Source organism: Diceros bicornis, chromosome 14 (assembly GCF_020826845.1).
Source record: "Diceros bicornis minor isolate mBicDic1 chromosome 14, mDicBic1.mat.cur, whole genome shotgun sequence".
In the NCBI taxonomy this organism is placed as follows: domain Eukaryota; kingdom Metazoa; phylum Chordata; class Mammalia; order Perissodactyla; family Rhinocerotidae; genus Diceros; species Diceros bicornis.
The window spans coordinates 31,263,552-31,284,392 of NC_080753.1; the positions used below are offsets into that span (position 1 = coordinate 31,263,552).

The 20,841-nt window shown below is 55.9% G+C and overlaps 1 protein-coding gene across 2 annotated transcripts in view; it reads left to right on the top strand.

The window, feature by feature from the left end:
* The first annotated feature begins 897 nt into the window (after positions 1-897).
* The window catches only part of COL11A2 (collagen type XI alpha 2 chain), a 29,428-nt gene continuing 9,484 nt past the window's right edge, over positions 898-20,841 (top strand). Inside the window, exons 1-41 of one of the 2 annotated variants that reach the window (XM_058554642.1) lie at positions 898-1,183; positions 3,868-4,017; positions 4,148-4,358; positions 4,814-4,976; positions 6,494-6,685; positions 7,559-7,636; positions 8,284-8,346; positions 9,255-9,434; positions 11,595-11,654; positions 11,754-11,795; positions 12,028-12,090; positions 12,422-12,496; positions 12,980-13,066; positions 13,334-13,390; positions 13,554-13,607; positions 13,695-13,748; positions 13,849-13,902; positions 14,086-14,139; positions 14,343-14,396; positions 14,479-14,523; positions 14,643-14,696; positions 15,146-15,190; positions 15,390-15,443; positions 15,641-15,685; positions 15,825-15,878; positions 16,121-16,165; positions 16,376-16,429; positions 16,557-16,601; positions 16,813-16,866; positions 17,199-17,306; positions 18,303-18,356; positions 18,654-18,707; positions 18,804-18,848; positions 18,935-18,988; positions 19,114-19,158; positions 19,301-19,354; positions 19,450-19,503; positions 19,715-19,768; positions 20,183-20,290; positions 20,439-20,528; positions 20,718-20,771. In XM_058554642.1, the coding sequence (XP_058410625.1) occupies positions 1,102-1,183; positions 3,868-4,017; positions 4,148-4,358; positions 4,814-4,976; positions 6,494-6,685; positions 7,559-7,636; positions 8,284-8,346; positions 9,255-9,434; positions 11,595-11,654; positions 11,754-11,795; positions 12,028-12,090; positions 12,422-12,496; positions 12,980-13,066; positions 13,334-13,390; positions 13,554-13,607; positions 13,695-13,748; positions 13,849-13,902; positions 14,086-14,139; positions 14,343-14,396; positions 14,479-14,523; positions 14,643-14,696; positions 15,146-15,190; positions 15,390-15,443; positions 15,641-15,685; positions 15,825-15,878; positions 16,121-16,165; positions 16,376-16,429; positions 16,557-16,601; positions 16,813-16,866; positions 17,199-17,306; positions 18,303-18,356; positions 18,654-18,707; positions 18,804-18,848; positions 18,935-18,988; positions 19,114-19,158; positions 19,301-19,354; positions 19,450-19,503; positions 19,715-19,768; positions 20,183-20,290; positions 20,439-20,528; positions 20,718-20,771 (3,042 nt within the window). In that variant the 5' untranslated portion in view covers positions 898-1,101. The remainder of the gene's footprint in view (positions 1,184-3,867; positions 4,018-4,147; positions 4,359-4,813; positions 4,977-6,493; positions 6,686-7,558; positions 7,637-8,283; positions 8,347-9,254; positions 9,435-11,594; positions 11,655-11,753; positions 11,796-12,027; positions 12,091-12,421; positions 12,497-12,979; positions 13,067-13,333; positions 13,391-13,553; positions 13,608-13,694; positions 13,749-13,848; positions 13,903-14,085; positions 14,140-14,342; positions 14,397-14,478; positions 14,524-14,642; positions 14,697-15,145; positions 15,191-15,389; positions 15,444-15,640; positions 15,686-15,824; positions 15,879-16,120; positions 16,166-16,375; positions 16,430-16,556; positions 16,602-16,812; positions 16,867-17,198; positions 17,307-18,302; positions 18,357-18,653; positions 18,708-18,803; positions 18,849-18,934; positions 18,989-19,113; positions 19,159-19,300; positions 19,355-19,449; positions 19,504-19,714; positions 19,769-20,182; positions 20,291-20,438; positions 20,529-20,717; positions 20,772-20,841) is intronic. The other variant, XM_058554643.1, reaches the window with a different exon arrangement.

The following is a 20,841-nucleotide window of genomic DNA, read 5'->3' on the forward strand; positions in this document are numbered from 1 at the left end:
GGCTCGCTCGCGTCTTCTCCGGCCGCGCCGCGGGCTCCGGGCAGACCCGGCGCCGTGCCCGTTCGTGGGGGCGCACTGGGCGCCGAGTGCGGCGGCCTCCTCAGGCGTTGCCCGCCTGGAGGCGGCCTCTCGTCCCTGGGTGACCCCGTTTCCCCGGACTTTTCCAACTAGCGTCGACTGCCCCTCATCTGTCCACCGGGTCTCTTTCCACCTGGGCTCCCGGACTCCCTTTCGTCGGTCCCCCTTTCGTCTCCTCAGATCTGATTAGCCTGTGATCATGGGTCTGTCCAGTCTCTGGCCTCTCTCTGCCTCCCCTCTAACCGACACCCCCAGCCCCCCTTGTGGCCGTCGTGTTGCTGGTCTTTAGTCGCTATCTATAGCCTTGTCTATAAATACCCCTGCCCCGGGCCGGCTCTGTAATTACACGGGGCAGGGCGAGGAGAAATAATTATGGAGACCTTATGGTGGGGGGAGGTAGTGACCCCCAGGCCCGCCTCTCTCCTCCCACTGTGCCCTAAATCCCGCCTAGGACTCTGCTGAATGGGGGCTCTGGGACCCCAAGGGGGAGGGAAGGGGGGGCTGTGACTGGACGTCTGGATTCTAGAAAAGGAAGGGACTGGGGAAGAGATATTGGGGTTCCCGAAAAAAGTGTCCCAGTGTACAAGCCATTGGGTACCTGCAGGGGAGCCAGGGAGAGCAGTCCGAGGGTCAGCGAGGGAGGGTTCCCGTTCCGCGCCCCCCCTACCTCCTCCCGACCAGGTGGTGATCGAGGGTGGGGTTTCCCCTCGGTGGCTGTGGGCGGGCGGCTGGAGGCGAGGGCTGGGCCGGGGGCGGGGGCGGGGTGGGGGCCCTGGGCCGCCGGGGTGGCCGCGGACAAACAGGAGCGGCGGCCACCGAGCAGGGAGCAGCGCCGGAGCCCCGACGGCGCCTGGCTACATGGAGCTGGGCCGCTGAGAGCTGTCGCCACCCGACAGCTTCTGACCTCCTTCGGGCCGGGCGTCGGAGGCTCACAGCCTGCTCCCTCTCTCCTGTTAGCCTCCGGGCGTCCAGCGCCTCCGGCTGCCCCTGGGTCCCTGGGACCCGGCGTTCTGGTCGCCAGCCATGGAGCGGTGCAGCCGCTGCCATCGCCTCCTCTTGCTCGTACCGCTGGTGCTGGGGCTGAGCGCAGGCCCGGCCTGGGCAGGTAAGAGGAGTCCCGACGCCCGGGTCGTCGGAGTCAGGCTGGAGCTCTGAGTACTCCCTGGGCAGGGGACAGCTGATGCCTGCCTGGGGCAGAGCTTCTGAGTCTGACAAGGGGATCTGGGGGATCAAGGGTCCAGGCTAGAGGGCAGGACACCTGGGTTCCTTGGAGCCAGAGGAAAGATCTCTTTCCCTCCTTGAAGTGACTGGGGTAGGGCAGGTAAGGCTGAAAAGTGGAGGCTGACCTTAGAGAGTCATGAGTGGAGCTGGATGCTGGGGTCCTGGGGAGAGCCAAAGATGGCCAGTGCCTGCCCGTGTGGTCCAGCCAGTGCTGGGGTGGGAGAGTAGATGCTGGTGTTGATGGGCGAGGGGTGAGTGTACGTCCTCTGGGCTTTCTGTCTATATCTCTGGAGTGAGGGGGGAGCATCTGTGAGAGCAGAGACTAGTAAGTAGAGAAAGAAGGGACACCTGGACTGTTTGTCCCATTGGCTTCCTTGACAGGATCCCCTTCCCCCCTCCCTGTGCCCTCGATGCTGCCACGCGGCTGGCTCTGGGGAGCACTGGGGCTGGCTGCCAACAGGACGGCTGCTGGACAGGCCGGGATCAGGTGTCTGAGGCAGGAGCCAACTCTTTGCATTCCTGCCCCACCCCTCCCCCTCTGGCCAGCCAGGCTCCCCTGGGACCCTGGTGTCCACAACCCCAATCTTTTCCTTCTTTTTCCCAGGATCCAGAAGTCCTGACTCCTAGGAAAGGGGATTTGATGTTGGAGAGGAGGGGGCTGGGAGCACCTGGGTCCTAGGCAAGCTGGAGCAAGCCCCCTACTTCTGGAAACACTGGAGGCTGATTTGCATATAAATTGATTATTCATTTCTTCTCTGCTCTGGAGAGAAAATGGTCAAAATAGCAGCATAAAGGATTTAGATTAGATTACAGAAGGAAGAACTTCCAAGATGTGAGGAGCGTGAGGCTCAGGACAAGAAATTGAAGTGTGCAGTGTCTGTAGACTCTAGGAGTCTTTCTTAGGGGAAAAGGGAGCCTCCAGCATGCAGGCAGGGAGATGGCTGGGATGACTGTCTCTTATATGGGGACAGAATGAGTCAAGGTGAGACTCCATAGGGAAATGGGTTAGTGTGGTGTTCATAAGAGTAAAGAATGGGGGCATTTTGGGGGTCAGAGGTAGTAGAGTGGTTGGTAGGGTGATGGGGCTACCAGTGGAGAGCCTGTGGGGCAGATTGTGGCCGGAGACAGTGGGGTACATATGTGGCCTGAGGTGGGAAGATGGGTGGGCAGACCTGTGCCTACGTCGTCTATAGGATGGAGCTGTACTCTCCTGGGCTTTGATGGAGGGTGGGGGCCTCTGAGGTCTCCTTGGCCTGGGGTCTCTGTGAGTCTCTGTGTCTCTGTCTCCCTCTCCCTTCGTCTCTCAAAGCAGCCCTTGTGTGTTGGTGTTTGCGGAGCTGCCACACGCGGGGGCCAGGCTGGGGCGGGGAGGTGGGGGGGGCAAGGCCGTGGTTTCCCGGCTCCTGGACTCAAAGGGCCTTTTCTCTGCCTGCCCGCCCCACCTCACCCACCCCACCCAGCTCTGCTCTCCTGATCGCTCTGGCCCCTGCCCTGCCCCACGCTTCTGTGAAAGTTTTGCTGGAACATTGGGATTTTTCCAATCTGGAGCCGATGGTGTGAGAAGTATGTGTATCCGGGAGCAAGTGAGGGAGAGGTGACCTTTGCCTTCCCAAGAGTTTGAGCCCTAGGAAGCTGAGGTCTAGGTGGATAGGGCTGGTGGCCCGGGTCTTGAATCTTTAGATCCCAGGTGGTGGGGTGGGGGGGCAGGTCGAAGTTCCAGGTGTAGGGAGCTTGCCCAGGTTTGGGCGAGGACTCTGATGGGATCCACAGATGTGTGGCTCAGGGCCCTGGACCTGCTCCGGCTCCGCGTGGCAGATTCAGGCTCCCCCCTCGCCCCCCAGCCCATTTCCCAAGCCAGGGGCATAGGCTCCTGGGGTGGCTCTTTCTTGTTTTTTTTCCCTCTGCATGGTCGGAGTTGTCCCCACCCCCCTAAACATGAGAACTGCAGCAGCTTGAAGCCCCCACTCCATAGAGCTGCCTCTCTGCTCCCTCCCTGGTGGCCCCCCTGCATCTCCCGTGCCCAGGATGATTGATTGCCCAGATGTTGTTTGTGCTGAAGACACGGGACAGAGGCCAGAGATTGAGAGATATGTAAAGGGAGTGAGAGAGCGGGAGAAAGACAAGGAAAGGAAAAGATGGACAGAGTGTGAGGGAAATGGAGAAAGGCAGAAGAGACAGGGAGACAGAAAGACAAACAGATACAAAGAGAGGAAGAGACAGAGTGAGAGAGAGAAGGGGAGACCGTTGGAGAGTTGAGAGAGATATTAAGAGAATAGAGAGAGATTCATGGGCTGAAAGAGAGATAGGGAAAGAATGAGGGAGACAGACACTAGGAGGGAGAGGGACAGTGTTGGGCATGGAGCTGAACACAGGGCCAACACTGCCCTTTTCCAGGTGACTCTGGTTTCCCTTCCATTCAGGCCTCATTGAGGAGCAAGTAAGGGAGAGGAGACCTTTGCCTTCCAGGGAGTTTGAGCCCCAGGAAGCTGAGTTCTAGATGCCAAAGGTCCCCTATCTAGGCCCTTCTGAGGGTGTGTCCCTTCCCCTGACCCTCATGGACTCTCCCAGGTACACCCCCTGTGGATGTACTCCAGGCCCTGAGGTTCCCCTCCCTCCCTGATGGTGTCCGGAGGGCAAGAGGCATCTGTCCAGCTGATGTGGCCTACCGAGTGTCCCGACCCGCCCAGCTCAGCGCACCCACCCGCCAGCTCTTCCCAGGTATGGGTGACATGGTAGAGTAGCTCGGGGAGGTCGTGGGGTGGGGTCTGGGATCAGACACCAGAAGGAAAGGGGTTTATGGCTCTTTTTGCCTCTCACTTCACCTGTGTATGTCTCTCTTGGGTTCCAGGAGGTTTTCCCAAAGACTTCTCTCTGCTGACTGTTATCCGAACCCGTCCTGGCCTCCAGGCTCCCCTCCTGACTCTCTATAGTGCTCAGGGTGTCCGACAACTGGGCCTGGAGCTTGGCCGACCTGTCCGCTTCCTGTATGAGGACCAGACCGGACGGCCTCAACCCCCGGCTCAGCCCGTCTTCCGAGGCCTCAGCCTAGCAGATGGCAAGTAAGTCAGTTTGTTCCTCTGGTCTGCCTGGCCTATGCTTTCAGGAACTCCCCTCTAGCCACTGCCCCAGAACCCCCACTCCCCAACCTAGGAAACCTTGCCTACCCTTTTGGCCACACCTCACCTACCCACTGCCCAAGCTTCAGTCACTTCTAGCCCAGAGTTTGGGCTTTAGAGTTTAAATCCTTGTCTGTAGCACTAGCCTGTACATTGGGGAAGTTACTTAACTTTTCTGAGCCTCGGTTTCTATGTTTGTAAAATAGGGATAATAGAACCATGAGACTCAAATGAGAAAATTATTGCATGGTGCCTGCTGCATTGTAAGCACTTAATAAATGGTCGCTGCTCTGATTACTTCTATTATTCATTGGCTTCAACCCTTCCATCAACTTCTCCCCAGCCCTGTTGACTTTCCCTCTTTCAGTCAACGACTGAACCTCTCCTCCTGTGACCAGGTGGCACCATGTGGCTGTGGCTGTGAAGGGCCAGTCTGTCACCCTCATAGTTGACTGCAAGAAGCGAGTCACCCGGCCCCTCTCCCGAAGTGCTCGTCCAGTGTTGGACACCCATGGAGTGATAATCTTTGGTGCCCGTATCCTGGATGAAGAAGTCTTTGAGGTAACCAGAGCAATCAGAGAAGGGAGTGATTTCTGGTCTCATATCTTATGTCCACTCCTCTTCTGGCCCCAGTACTGCATCTTCTTACGCCCTAGCCCTTCATTTTCCCTCTCATGAATTTATATTTCCATTTCCTCTCCTCGGGGCTAATTTTCTCTGTAGGAGAACTAGATGCCCACTTATATGGTGGGATTGTCCACAGCCACTAATTCTGTCACTCAGTCTTCATCAGTCCACTCATTCATCCATCCATCCCTTCAGCCAGTCTCTTGATCTGCCCACCCCATCCATTCACCCATCCATTTACCCATCCATCCATTTACACACCCACCTACTCAAGCATTCAGGTTTGTATCTACCCACCTACTCATCCTTCCCCTGCTCAGCCACTTCCTCCTTCAAACCATCCATCTATAAATTTGTCCCTCCATCCATCCATCCTCTTTAACCCAACCATCCATGTCTTCACTCATCCATCCACGCACCCGCTCCATCTACCCATGCGTATAAGAATGCATGCATCCATCCACCTGTTCACCTACCCGTCTCCTCACCCACCCACTCCCCATTCAACTATTCATTCATCCACATTCACTTCCGTCTGTCTACCTACCTACCAATCTGTTTCCGTCTACTCTGTACCTCCCATTTATCTACCCAACAATCTACTCCAGTTATCTACTATACCAATCTACTTACATTCATTCATTCACCCTCCATAAACCCTCCCATTAGGACATGCATTTGAGCCCCTATTTACTTACCCACCCACCCACCCACCTATCTATCCAGCTATCCATCTGTCCATCCACTCACCCAGCCAGTCAACATTTTCTGAATATCTGCTGGCTCAGTGCCAAGGGGAACACAGAAGAGTAATATAAGGTCTCTGTCATCCCAAGGAACTCCCAGTTCTGCTCTGGAGATGAAACAATATCCCCAAAGTACAATACAAGGCAGGGTGGGCTAAGCATCATGTGTGGGCACAAATAAATGCCATTGGAATTCAGAAGTGCTCCCTCTTTTCTAGAGGTCCCAAGAATTCTCATCATCACTGCCATTGGAAGGTCAAAGCAACTAAGGCTGGGCCACTGTCTCCAGAAGCCCCTGTGAAAATGCTCATATGTCACCACAGGGGCCGGGGGTAGGCAAAGAGTGTTGAATTTAGAGTTGGAAGGCTTGAATTCTAGTCCTGATTCTACCACTGCGAGTGACCTTGGGCCAGTCATTGACTCTTTGAGCTTTTCTGAATGGAATGTATCTGAAAAACGGGCATAATGACCGTTGTTCTACTAAGTTTCCCAGTTGTTGTGAAGGTCCAATGGAATTAGGAATGAGAGAGTCCTTTGAAAACTGAAAAGGGCTGTGCACATGGGAGGGCTGATAAAGACCTTCTGCCATCCTATGGTTTTACCTGGGATTGGCCTCCTACTCTTTGTCCCAGACTATACCCTTTGTCTCTCTCTGAAGCCCTCTCTGCCTCCCTCCATTGGTGTTTCTTCCTCATGTCTTTGCAGGGTGATGTCCAGGAGCTTGTCATTGTTCCAGGGGTACAAGCTGCCTATGAATCCTGTGAACAAAAGGAGCTGGAGTGTGAGGGGGGTTGGAGGGAGAGGCCTCAGAAACAACAGTCTCACAGAACCCAGAGGTCCCCAAAGCAGCAACCATCAAGACTTCATAGGCCACAAAACCAGGAACCCCAGCGACAGGTGAGGGAGCTGGGTGAACCCCAAACCACAGCACACCCCAGGGAGGGAAGACACCTAGACATCTCCCCAGGGGAATTCTCCCAGTGTTCCAGAGCTCCCTGTGCTATTTTGGGCCCCTGTTCCTTCTCCCTAGTGTCCCTCCCCAACCATACCTCCCTATTCCCATCACTCCCTCCTCCCAGTCCTCATTCATCAACCTTTTTATTTTCATTTAAAAATAAAAAGAGTCATTATGAAGAATTCATGGCTGGGAGCTGTGTCCCCTCCTTGTGTCTCCTCCTCTGCCAGTCTTCCTGGAACTGTGTCTTTGGGTTTCCCGTCCCTTCCTTGAATTAAGAGATTGGGAGAGAGTGGGGAGCCCAGGGTGGGAGGGGGGAGGATGAGAGAGCAGAGTAGGGGAGAGACAGAAACAGGGAGAAAGAAGTTGAAATGGTAAGACCTAGCTGAGAAATGGGGAAAGAGTAGGAGACAGAGGGAATCCCAAAGGAGTGGTGGGTCTGTGGAAGTGTAGGGGCAGGGTCTCTGGCCTCCTGCACGCGGACGTGCAGGACAAGGAGCTGTAGTGGGGGAAAGGGAAGGGAGACTCTGGATTGGGTGGAGTCTGATTGTTATGGTGACAGATATGATCTGGGGTCGGTGGTCTGAAGGTTGGGGGGGTCAATCTCTTAATCATGTCTGCTTCTGTCCCACATGCGGGACCCATCCCCCCTTTCCCCCTCTCCCCATCTCTCTCCTTTCATCCCCAACTCTCTATTTCCCAACTCCACACCTACCCTGTTTCCCAACTCCCACACCATCTTCCCCCCTCCCTCCCCCACTCCACCCTCTCCATCCCCCTCCTCCCTGTTCTCCCTGCCCCATCCCCAACCCCAGCCCACTGAGTCTCTCTACTATGACTACGAGCCCCCCTATTACGATGTGATGACTGCGGGGACGACCCCTGATTATCAGGTAAATTTGAGGGACCCCTTCCTTTCTCCTGTTCCTCCCACCAGCCCTTGCAAACATCTCCTATGACACCTTCCTCCCCTTCCTACCTGTAGGGAGAGACACCTTATATTTAGATTATGGGAGTTTCCTCACTGCACCCTCCCATGTCTCTCTGCTGCAGCGGCCTCCGAGCCCCAGACACAGGCCTCCCCCTTCCCCCAGGGGGCGTCGGACCCCTCCCCGAAAGCCTACCCCACTTGCCAAGAGGTCAGCGGCCCGGCAGGCATCCCCCTCACCAGGCCAGAGGCCCTCTCGAATTGGAGGTTCTGGCCCAGCACGGGGCCAGCCTCCCCCCTCCCGACGCCCAGCTCGGCAGGCAGCTCCCCTCACTGCCCGGGGCCCCCCCAGGACCAGAGGCAGCGGTTACCGACAGGTAGAGCTGGGGCATCCAGATCTCTGCCCCCACACATCTATGACTTTGGAGATTCACTCTCCCCACCGTCCCCTGCTCCAAAGGGGCTGCAAGATCTGAGATTTCCCCCACCCCCCCAGCACAGACAGACACGGCCCTCAGGGGGCACAAGGTGCCGCTTTGCCTGCCTTCCCGCTAACCTCTCTCCTTCCTTCTCACCCCACGCTGCTCTTCTCCCCCTTCCCCTTGGGGTTAGGACCCCACCCCAGGTGAAGAGGAAGGAATCCTGGAGTCAAGCCCCTTGCCACCCCTTGAAGAGGTAACTCCATCCCCCACCCTCACCCCAGCTGGGGGCAGTGGGCACCTATGACCCATTCTCCTGGCCCCCTGTCGTCTTGATGAATCAGCCCCTCCTCGGGCCGGAGGGCTCTTTGTCGTATCCATTTATGGCCTCTGTCTTCTGGCCACTCCAGATCTATCGGTCTGCTTGTCTCTCTCACTATAGCCATTTTTCTTCAGTGTCTATGTCTCTTTCCATTATTCTTTGATTCTGGAGTAACCTCTTCCCCATGTTGGTGTCAAATGGTTTTACTTTTTTTTTTTTTTTAATTTTATTTATTTATTTATTTTCCCCCAAAGCCCCAGTAGATAGTTGTATGTCAGAGTTGCACATCCTTCTAGTTGCTGTATGTGGGACACGGCCTCAGCATGGCTGGAGAAGCGGTGCGTCGGTGCGCGCCCAGGATCCGAACCCGGGCCGCCAGCAGCGGAGCGCGCGCTCTTAACCGCTAAGCCACGGGGCCGGCCCAAATGGTTTTACTTTCTATGTCACATTTCTGTTCTCAGGAGCCACTTTCTGTCCAATGCTGTCACTTTTTCTCTTCTCCCAGTCTTTCCATCCATTTCTTTGGTCATTCCCTGGGCTCCTTTGTCTATCATTATGTCCTTGGATCATCCACTCTGTCCAGCCCTCCGGCCACCCTTCTTGTTATCCACTGTTTCTTCCCACCAGGCCCATTTTCTGGACATCCCTCCTCATTTGGGGCCTTTGATGGCCATCTCCTTTCTATACAACTGCTCCCCTCGCTCTTCTTGGGAGAAAAACTCCAGTCCTGATTACCCTCAGAATCCTTTGGGCTAGAAGTTGTCACACCCTGGGGTCCAGGGAAAACCTCCTGTCAGCCCTAATGCCCCCATCTACCCCTCTCCCTCCCCATCCCCGGGAAGGAGCAGACAGATCTCCAGATCCCCTCCACAGCCGACAGGTTCCTGACAGAGGAATATGGGGAGGGTGGCACAGAGCCCCCAGCAGGGCACTACGATTACACCTATGGCTATGGGGACGATTATCGTGAGGAGACGGAGCTTGGCCCTGCCCTCTCTGCGGAGACAGCACACTCAGGAGCCGTAAGTGAAAGGAGCTCCTCTTCCATTCTTGACTTCCAGTGGGAGCTACAAAAATCGCTTCCTGTTGTTTTTGATTATTGTCTGTTGGCTGTGAGCTACTTCCCAATGGTGGTTTGCCATTTTCTGTTCACATAAGATGTATATGTTGCTTGAAAAGATTACTTCCTGCCTTCCTTTGCCAAATCTCTTACCCTGTGACTCGTTATGGATCCTTCTGCCTAGGGTAATTGTAATCTGTTTTTTTTTATCCTATGGTTACTTCCTGTCTTTCTTGGCCATTTCCTGTCTCAATCAAGCTGGATTTAATAAAGCTTTTGGTCAATAAGCCCCTACCTTGTGTCCATTTTCAGTCTGTCTTCATCATTTCTTCTTTGTCAAAACAATTTCTTATCTCTGTTGCTGCCAAATGATCTAACGTCCTATGTCACATTTTCTAACCTATGGGCCACTTCCTATCTGTCCCTTCCTGTCTTCTCCAGCCATGGCATCCATCTTGGTGACTGTGTCAGATTGGACTGAAAGGGGCTTATTATTTGTGTTTTGGCTCTAGTCTTTCATGCTGTCTTGTGATAATTTCCTTTGATAATAAGCCTTTTCCTGTGTGTCGCAGGTCATCCAAATCATAACTTTTCCATTGTGGGCCTAGATGTTTATCATGGCCACTTCCTGTGTACTAGCCTTGATGTTTGTGTTTTCTGGAAGAATTGCCTTTCATTGTCATAATCTCCTTTCCAAGGAGTCACTTTCTGTCTGTTTTGTGAATTTCTTCTCTCTCTTGGTCATGGTAGCCATGTTGTTGTTGAAGGTCCACTTCCTGGATCCTCTTTCCTTGGCTGCTTCCTGTCTGTCCAACCACTTCCTGTTTGTCCGGTTCATTTTCTAGCCATCTTGGCCGTGTTTAATTTTTCTTGGCCTTGGTATCATTCTTGCTTCCAAGTGTTTGTTCCTTTGTTCTGTCTCCCTTAATAGTCTCCCATGTCTTCAACCACTCCCTGTCAGCTGGGATATTTCCTGTCTACTCCATTTCATCTTTTGCCTGCCTTGCAGTTGGAGCTGTCTCCTCTACTCTCCTGCCTCATCCCACATCTCTCTTCTCTAATATTGCCATGCTTGACCCTCTGCTGCCTTTCCCTTAAGCTGCTTTCTGGAAATTTGGGGTTGATCTGGAATATGGGAGAATTTGGAAATTGATCATTACTGTTTGGTCAGGATGGTGGTGGAGGGGGCATTCAGAGGATCTTTGTTGAGAGAGCTGGGGGTGATGGTGAATGTCCTCCATTCTCCCTGTCCTTATCTTGGTTCTGGCCCTAGAGTTGGGGGTAGGCATCTGAGTGGAAGTGTGGAAGAGAGGGAACTGGTGGGCTTGGAGTATAAATGAGGGCCAGAGGGAGGGTGTAGCATCCTTGCTGGGAGAGGAAGTAGGAGAACTTGTGGGGGTTTGCTCTGGGGCTTAAGTAGCTGAGCCCAAGAGCTGTAGTTTTCCAAAAACCAGTTATGAGATCTGAGTTTGGGATATCAGTGGGGACTACCCTCTAAATCTACTTAAAGTGGGGATGTTTAATCTCTGGGGAGTTTTTAACTTGTGAACCCCTTGAAATTCTAAGTAAAATTCTGTGCATAAGCACTTATACTTTTCCTTTTCTTGAGAAAGACTCCATAGATTACATCAGATTCTCATATGGATCCATGCCCTCCCCACAAACCCAAATAAAAATCTATCCACAATTTTAGAGTCTTATTTGGTGGGTTGGGGTAAGGGTAAGGAAGTTGAAGATTTCTTAAGGTTCTAAGGTTCTCTAGGGTCAGAGGGAGTTTGAAGGATAGGTTGGGGTCCTCCAGAAGATGGTTTGGGAAGGTTGGGGGGTTTGGAATCCCAGAAAGGGTGCAGGGACCTTCCTGAAGGAGGTTCTCAGGGAGATGAGGAGGTTGTGTTTGCTGAAGTGGGCCTGGAAAGTGGGAGGGTGGGGAGCCCTGAGGTCTCCTTGGCAGGCCTGGGAGATCTCTGAAGAGGGAGTCTTGGGGGAGGGCTGGGGGATTTGGTGATAGGGTCAGAAAAGTCTCCAGAGGACCTGAGAATGAAGGTGGGAGTTGGGATGGGGTAGTCTTGGTGTTCTGGCTGCTCACGGGCCCCACTGGGGGTTACATGTGTGTCTCTCTCAGACTGCCCGTGGACCCCGGGGGCTGAAGGGAGAGAAAGGGGAGCCCGCAGTGCTGGAACCTGTAAGTCACACTGGTCACTGGGCTGAGGGTGGTGGGAAGAAGGGAAGAAGCAGGGGTGCTAGCCCTGTAGTCTCTGACTTTTAACCTTTGACTCCATAGGGTATGCTAGTGGAGGGGCCCCCTGGCCCAGAAGGCCCTGCGGTGAGTTCTAGCTGTGACCCATTAGCCTCCATTCTTTTCTCAGAGACCTTTCCTACACACTCATCTGTGCTTTCCCCACATGTGCCCGGGCCTCCTTCTCAGAACTCAGGAGCATCCTTCCAATCAAAGCTTCCCAGATCCCCAGATCTCTTCTGTAGAGACCACCCCTCAGCCACAGGCCCCTCTTCTATCTGAGCACCCAAACCTGACTCCCTCTTCTTTTGTTCTTCAGGGATTGACTGGTCCACCTGGCATCCAGGGCAACCCAGGCCCAGTTGGAGACCCTGGCGAGAGGGTATGGCAATGTCCTATGGGGGGGGGCACTGCAGAGGAGCCACTAGTTCCCACTGGGGGTATCATGCTCAGTAATTTCTCATTAGCTGACTGATTAATGAATAAGGGGCTGTTGTGCTCCCCAGAACCCAGACAGGAGGGCAAACTCTGGTTAGGGAACGGAGGAGTCTGGTGTCTCACCCTTATTCTCCATGGAGGTAGGGGATGGGGTGGTTCAGGAAAGATCTAGGGAAGTCTACATTTATTCTGTTGAGGAGGGTTTCAAAATGATGCCAGGACCCTAACATCCCCCTATCTGTCACCCTATCCTTCTCATTCTCTTCTTACTCTAGGGCCCCCCTGGCCGAGCAGGGCTCCCTGGATCGGATGGGGCCCCTGGCCCTCCCGGCACATCCCTCATGCTCCCAGTGAGTTGTCTTCTGGGCTTTGGAATGGGCTGATGGGAGGGCAGGGGAATTGTGTTGTGTCACCAAGAACCAGAAGGTCAGGAAAGCTAAGGAGGTCTCTAAATACCATCAACCCAAAGAGATTGATCTTTGGGGTGGAGGACTAGGGCCTCGTTAGATGACCTAGAACCAAACATGGATCTTCTAGAACCAGGCAAAAAGCCTGTATTTCAGGGGGTCTAGAGCCAAAGGAGAATCTTTTGGGAGGAAGAGGCTAGAGAGGTGGGGAGGAGGACAGGAATTGAATTTCTGAAAACCTCTTAAGTGATCATCTGAAAACTTCTCATGGGAGACACTGGAGGAGGGCAGGGGGGTGGGTGGGTGGGGGTGGGGTTTGTCCCAGAACTTGGGAGATGGGGCAGAAATGCTGGATGAACCCTCTGGCTGGGAGGGTCACATGGATTTCCTGGAAGAGAACCTGGGCCTTCTCTCCTTGCCCCTCAGTTCCGGTTTGGCAGTGGTGGGGGTGACAAGGGCCCTGTGGTGGCGGCCCAGGAGGCTCAGGCCCAGGCGATTCTGCAGCAGGCACGGGTGAGTAGGGCTGGAGGGGATCTCGGTAGAGGGAGGGGTATGGTGGGAAAGGAAGACTCTAGGAGGGGTTGGAAGGGCAGGTTGGAGTGAATGTAGGGCAGGGGACGTCTGGATTGGTTTGGGGCTCAGAGGGAGGTTGGAGAGAATATAGGGCAGTGGAATGAGGATTAGAGGTGGAAGGGCGAATTTGGAGGGTGTCCTGGGGTTGGGTGTTTGTGTTCTGCTGCTGCCTCTTCCTCAGCTCTGCTGTTGCCCCTGCTTCCCTAGCTGGCGCTCCGTGGACCCCCTGGTCCCATGGGATATACAGGCCGCCCAGGACCCTTGGTGAGTGAGTGGGGTGTTGGGGTAGGGGATCCTTTATTTGTGTGTGGGGGTATGGATAGTTCTGTAAAGGGACCAATTTGAAAGTTACTTCACTTCTTTTAGGGAGGGCTTTGAGGTCACTGTGGGTGTGTCCTTCAACATAGCCACCCTCTCTTTCTTACAGGGACAACCTGGGAGCCCTGGTCTGAAAGGAGAATCTGGAGACTTAGGACCTCAGGTGATACTCCCACCCATCTGATCCCCAGCCCAGTGTCTCCCCCTCTGTCTATGCCCATTAACCCCACCCCTGCCTCTCCCTCACCAGGGCCCGAGAGGACCTCAGGGTCTCACAGGTCCTCCCGGCAAGGCTGGGCGAAGGGTGAGTGACTAGGGGGTAGGGTGGGTGTGGGTGGGAGACGAGGCATGGAGCGTGGAGGACTGTGCCGCTGCTTGCTCTGACACTTCCCTTGCACCTCCAGGGCCGAGCGGGTGCGGATGGAGCCCGAGGGATGCCTGGAGAACCTGGAGTGAAGGTAACGGGCTTGGGCTCCACTCTGATGCCTGTAGCTCCCAGCTCCACCTGGGCTCATTCATTCTCTGGGCGTGACCAAGTTCCCCAGTTTCCCCCATGAAGCAGCCCCTCTTCACAGGACACAGTAGGGAGGGGTGGGTGGGAAAAGGGCCAGGACCTCATTTGGGTGCCTCTTTCCCCCTAGGGTGACCGAGGTTTTGATGGACTCCCGGGGCTACCTGGAGAGAAGGGACACAGGGTGAGTATATTGGGGGGTAGGGTATTTGGTGAGGGATAGGTCTTCTGTGGAGGGGAGGGAGGTAGGGATCTCAAGGCAAGGGAAGGAGGCTGAGGGTCCCAGCAGGGGCTCAAGGGATGAAATTGGTTGGTTAATTGAAGAGGGTCAGTGTCTGCCCATATTGGGGGCTCTGAGGTCCCTCTTACTGTTCGCCCATTTTCCAGGGTGATACTGGTGCCCAGGGTCTTCCGGGGCCCCCTGGTGAGGATGGAGAGCGTGTAAGTGTTGTGGCCAGGGCAGGGGCTCAGTATGGGAGAGGTGTGGAAGACGAGGCTGCTTCACCTTGTCTTCCTCCTCCAGGGAGACGATGGGGAGATTGGGCCTCGGGGGCTGCCTGGAGAGTCGGTGAGTGTCCACCGGGTTACCGAGGGGGGCTCTGGGGATGCCGGAGGAGGGACACTGGCACGAAAGAGACACATTTTCTCTCACCCTTGCTGCTAAATCTTCCCCTCACCTGAATGCAGGGACCTCGAGGTCTTCTTGGCCCCAAAGGCCCACCTGGTATTCCTGGACCCCCGGTAAGTGACTTCTGACCCTGACCTTACCCCCTGCCCTCTCCAACTCTCTACCCTTCCTAACTGCCTCCCTCCTCCCCTACTTTCAGTTCTCCCCTCCCTGGCCCCCATGTAACCCCCCTTCAGCCTTCACCTCCAGGTGCCCTTGCAGGGCCATATGGTGCAGTGCACCAAAGGCTCTGAGCACAGCCGAAAAAAACAAAAACAAAAACAAAAAACATCCTCAAGAAAAACAAAACAAAAACCCACAAACCCACAGACCCACAGACCCACGCCCTGCGGATCTGGGCCAGCTATGCTTGTTTAGGTTTGGGATGAACTGGAGGTCTGACTGATGTGCGTCTGCCCTGTCCTGTCCCACCCTCTGGAATGGCGGGGTCTCTCAGAAACCACAGGTCCCTCCAGGGCCCCAGTCCCCCTTCCAGCCTGCTCACGCCCCTCTCATCTTTCAGGGAGTCCGAGGCATGGATGGTCCCCATGGTCCCAAAGGGAGCTTGGTGAGTGATGGGCATGGAGACCCTACCCGATCTTTAGCCCCCGAGGTCCCTGTCAGGGTCCTGTTCCCTTTGGCACGCCTTTGGCCCCTGCCTGCTTCTGGTTCCTGCCCTCTTGGCTGTCCCTTCTGGAACTCAGTCTCCACCCTGTTTGTTACCATCTCTCATCTCCTTCTGACCCATGTCTGGTGCCTGTTTCTAGGGACCCCAGGGAGAGCCAGGACCTCCTGGACAACAGGGCACTCCTGGGACCCAGGTGAGTGGTCCTGTCTACCCCCTCCCCAACTTTAGTGACTTCCCCTGGGCTTGCACAGTGGGTCAGACCCTGGATGGGGACAGGAAATTAAGGGTCTCAAGCCTTTACTGCTCATGCTCTGAATGGGGGATGCTTGTTGGAGAGGAGAGTGGCCCACCCCTGTGGGGCCCCTGTGACTTCTCTCTCCTTGTGTGTAGGGCCTCCCCGGGCCTCAGGGTGCCATTGGCCCTCATGGAGAGAAGGTAAGTGACTAAGTGATCTGGGGGACAGGGAATGTGCCAAGGGGTGGGTGTAGAGAAGGCCCTAAATGTCTGACTGGAACTTTAGCCGTGTTCAGACCTGACCCCTCTGGTGACCCTGAACCTCCTCGTCTGCCTGCAGGGTCCTCAAGGGAAACCAGGGCTCCCTGGCATGCCTGGCTCAGATGGACCCCCGGTGAGTGGCCTCCCACCTCTTAATCCAAATTCACCTTGACCCTACCCCCAGTGAATGACCTCCAAGCGCTGTCAGTGACTATCCAAACCGTGTGTCCCTCGCACAGGGAGGTCACTGGTGGTCCTGCCCATGGTCAGTCAGCTTCATTAGGTCACAGGGAGAATTTGGGTTGAAGAAGCCTAGGGAGGGGTACAGGGGAGGTGACAGGGGCCAGTGGTGACATTCTCCTTCACCTACCCCAGGGTCACCCCGGGAAGGAAGGTCCTCCTGGCACCAAAGGAAACCAGGTGAGATCTTCTATGCCTCCTTTCACCCCCTGAAGGAGTCGCAGCCAGACCCTGGGGCCTCGAAGCCCTTGGGATTTCCTTGTCTTCTCAGTCCCATGCCTTGTAACCCTGTCCCCACTCCAGGGTTGTCACTTCCATTTCTCCCACTTCTGAGGCCCCCACAGCGACACCCTGAGACCCCTTTATAGATGCCTCTCTTTCTTTTTCCAGGGTCCATCAGGACCTCAGGGTCCTTTAGGATACCCAGGACCTCGAGGTGTCAAGGTAACAGACCACCAGGCTGGGAGATAAAGGACTGTGGTTCGGGGAGCTGGCTGCTGTCTTAGGAGCTCGTCCTTCCAACCCAACCTCCATCCCTCATCTCTCTGTCTCTGTCCCGCTCTAATTCTAGGGTGTGGATGGAATTCGGGGTCTGAAGGGTCATAAGGGTGAAAAGGTGAGCAATGTGCCCCCAACTTCCCAGCACTCCATCCTGCCCCACACCAACCCGTCCGCCCATCTCTTTTCCGCACTTCCTTTCTGCCAGCCTGCCCCACGCTGCCCTCCAGCTCCTGAAATCCACCCTTCCACCCATGTTCTCTGAAATCTGCCATTCTAACCCCCCACCCTCCACCATCTATGGTGTCCTCTCACCCCATCTTTCTCAGGGCGAGGATGGCTTTCCTGGGTTCAAAGGTGACGTGGGCGTGAAAGGCGACAGGGTGAGTAGAAACCCCCACACTGGCCCCCAACTCTGAGTCCTAAGATCCTCCACTCTGGAGCCCCCAGTTACCAGCCTATTCCTTTGTACCCTGGACTCCCCATCTCCAGTGCTCTGTTCCATTTAGAGCCTGATCCCAGCAGGATGACAACCCCACAGTCTGTGTCCCACGAGCCCTCGAATCACAATGCTCTCCCTGCCCCTGTGAGGTTCCCTGTCTGCAATAGCTTCTGGGACCCCTCCCAACCCCATTCAGTGGGGTCCACCTCTTCTCTTGGGGCCCAGCCCCCACCCCCAGTCCCAGACATTCACCTCTCCAATCCTCTCACCCAGGGCGAGGTTGGCGTCCCTGGTTCCAGGGGAGAGGATGGTCCCGAGGGGCCGAAGGGACGCACTGGACCCACTGGAGACCCTGGGCCTCCTGGGCTCATGGGCGAGAAGGTGACGGGGGATGAGGGATCTGTGCTTGCATGCTCTAGGCACGTGGAGGGGAGGAGGGCCTGGGCCCTGGGATCAGGGTGGTGTGGGGTGCCGACAGCTGGAGTCCGCGAGTCAATTGAAGATGACCATGCATTAATTATGCCCCTCTCTTTATATGGAACTTCCTGGACACTGATGGGTTGAGGAGGCATGTATAAGAAGGAAAAGTCCCTGTCATGAAGAGTTTACATAGCATAGAGGTGGGGACAAGGCATTGAGGCCATCATAGGATAACTGTAGGGGCAAGGCAGGGTGAAAATGTGTCTGGACTCAGAGCAGCAGGAGTTCCGAGAAGGGAGAGAGTCAAGGAGGAGGTGAGTGCTAACTCACCGGGTGCTCACCGTGAGCAGGCACTGTGCTAACTTGTCCTGTCCGTCCTGGGGGCAGGCACTATTACAGTCCTCTTTTGCAGAGGTTTTGCAGAGGCACCAGGAGGTTAAGATGCTTGTCATCACACAGCCAGTGAGGGGCAGAGCCAGGATTTGAGCCCAGGCAGTCAGGCTGCAGAATCCCTGCTCCCAACCTCGCTCCACAGCTGCCTCAGGGGTGCATGCATGGGGTGGTGCAGAGCACGAGCAGAGGGGCAGAGGCGGTCCCGAGCGTGGTGTGTGGAGGCCTGCAAGGGGACTGGTCTTGGTGGAGCAGGAGCCTGTGCTAGGTGGACATGTAGGCAGGGCTAGATCACAGCCCCGGAAGGACTTGACGGAGCTGCAGACTTCAGTCTCCAGACACGGGGGAGGCAAGATCCCAGCACTAGAGTCAGGGAAAATCCACTCTCAGGAAGGAGAGATTACAAAAGCCGGGCAGCCCATGGGGCGGGAGATGAGGGGCCAGGGGCTGGAGGTTTTGTGGGGAGCGTTGCTGGGTGGGGGCTCCCATCTCGGAGGGCTGGGGTCTCCAGGGATGGAGTGGTATCTGGGTTTCTCTTGCTCCTCATTGCTCCCTGTCCCTCCACAGGGCAAGCTGGGCGTTCCTGGTCTGCCTGGCTACCCCGGACGCCAGGGTCCCAAGGTGATGCTACATCCCACTTGTGCCCCTCCTCCTTTTCCCTTCCCTGAGCCCTGATTCCAGGAAGTACAGACTGATAGCAGCAGGGGACCCTAGAGAGAATTTAGCCCACCCTCATTCTACAGATGCGGGAACAGAGGCCCAGAGAGCAGCAGGGGTTTGTCCAAGGCCACCTAGTTATTGGCAGAGCCCAGGTCTCCCAGACCACTGCCTCCGTCACCTCTCCTGACCCCACTGGGCTCTTTCTAAGGCCTTTCATTTCATGACTTCTTAATTTTTCTCCTTCTCCTTCCTCACCAGGGGTCCCTGGGATTTCCTGGTTTTCCTGGAGCCGGTGGAGAAAAGGGAGCCCGGGTAAGCTGGGAGGGAGGGAGAGGGTGTGGAGGGAGGAGTGGCTCCGTGGGGAGTCACGCTCTTGGTGATGTGTTGTCTCTGCTTCATTCCCACTAGGGCCTGTCGGGGAAATCAGGGCCTCGGGGAGAGCGGGGCCCCACGGTGAGTGCAGTGGGGAGAGACATGTGGCTTAAGATCCAAAGAGGTGTGTTTGGGTTTTTCTGACAACTCCTCTCCCCTCTCTCTAGGGTCCACGGGGTCAGCGGGGACCCCGAGGCGCCACTGGGAAGTCTGGAGCTAAGGTTAGTGGTCTTAGCGGGGCTCCATCCACCATCTGCCCCTTAGCCCGGCTCCCCCTCAGATCCTCTGACCTTGGAAATGGCTAGAACACAGCTGCTCTCACTCTCTGACTCTGTTTCCCCCCCAGGGAACATCAGGTGGTGATGGCCCCCATGGGCCCGCTGGAGAGAGGGTGAGTGTCGCCTGAGTCTCCCATTCCCAGTGTTCCCCAAGGAGCCCGAGTGGGGCCAGCTCCCTCTCACCCCAGGGAGGAAGCTGTGTCCCTGCCCAGCACCCCTCCCCATTCTCCTGACTCAACCCAGCTCTGTCTCTAGGGTCTCCCTGGGCCTCAGGGCCCCAATGGATTTCCTGGCCCCAAAGGACCTCCGGTAAGCTGACCTCTGACCCACCTTGGTTCTGTGAGTCCTTCTTCCCCATCCCCCTTCCCAGCCTAGAGATCACCTGACCTCTGAACCCCTTCCAGGGTCCCCCTGGGAAGGACGGGCTGCCAGGACACCCAGGCCAGAGAGGAGAAGTGGTAAGTGATGCCCTGGCCCCCTCAGACCCTCAAACTCCAGAGCTGTCTGGAAGGCCCGCTGGGGAGGTTCTCCTGGAGGAGTGGAGAGCATCCTGCGGCTGCTCAGACCCACGGCCAAGGACCCTGTCTTCCTCCAGGAACCTGGGGATCCATCCCATGGTGTCCGTGCCTGACCGTGTTCTGACTGCTCTCTCCTCTCTTCCTCTCTCAGGGTTTCCAAGGGAAGACTGGCCCCCCTGGCCCCCCCGGGGTGGTGGGACCTCAGGTATGTCTGCCCCCTGGAGAGAGCGGACCCCAGACCCTGGAGTTAGCCTGTCGGTCCCTCTTCTCCCTTTTCCCAATCACATGCCCGTGCCCCTGTGTTGCCTGATCTCACCCCCCGGGGCTGGGGCAAGTGCTGGGGGGCTGGGATTTGGAGCAGGGATCCCAAACTTCAGTCTGTTCCTCATCTTCTCGCATCTTGGAGAAGAGGCACTTCTCCACTGGGGACACAATGTGGTGTAGTTACTCCACACTGGGGACTAAAAACCAGAGCAGTGGCCTCTGAGAGTCCTGGGGAATTTCCCAGTAGCTTTGGGGCAAAGAGAAAGGGGTTCTAGAGAGGTATTTTAGGGTGGCCAAAGAGGGCAGACAGTGGGGCGAAGGGTCTGAGATTGGAGTCTCTCTGCCTCTTTCCCAGGGAGCAGCAGGAGAAACCGGGCCCATGGGGGAGAGAGGTCACCCAGGCCCCCCAGGACCCCCTGGAGAGCAGGGACTGACTGGAACAGCTGGAAAGGAAGGAACAAAGGTCAGTAAGGGGCTGGGCAGAGGGAACTTGGGGGACCAGGGTTGGGGTGCTGAAGGGAACAAGTATTTGGGGATTTGAGGGGGGCTGGAGATCTCTCTGCCCCATTTGGGAACATGGCTATGGCTCATCACCTTTCCTTTCCTTTTAGGGTGACCCCGGTCCCCCTGGGGCCCCAGGGAAGGATGGTCCCGCTGGTCTGAGGGGCTTCCCAGGAGAGAGAGGCCTCCCGGGCACTGCTGTGAGTGTGACCCCAACCCGACTGCCTGTGACAAGTCACAGTGCATCCTGGCATCACTGCTACTTCCGTCTCTCTGAGCCTGTCTCCCCTCCCTGACCCTCATTTTTCCCTGCGTGTCTCCTGGACCCCATTCCTGTGATGTCCCACCTTCCCACCTCGCGTCTGTTGCCCCAAATCTCTGTTTCATAGGGTGGACCCGGTTTGAAGGGAAATGAAGGTCCGGCTGGTCCCCCTGGCCCTGCAGTGAGTCTGGGGTCCCTGGGGGGCAGTGGGGAGGAACCAGGAAAGGGGTTGGTTAGGAAGGATGAAGAGT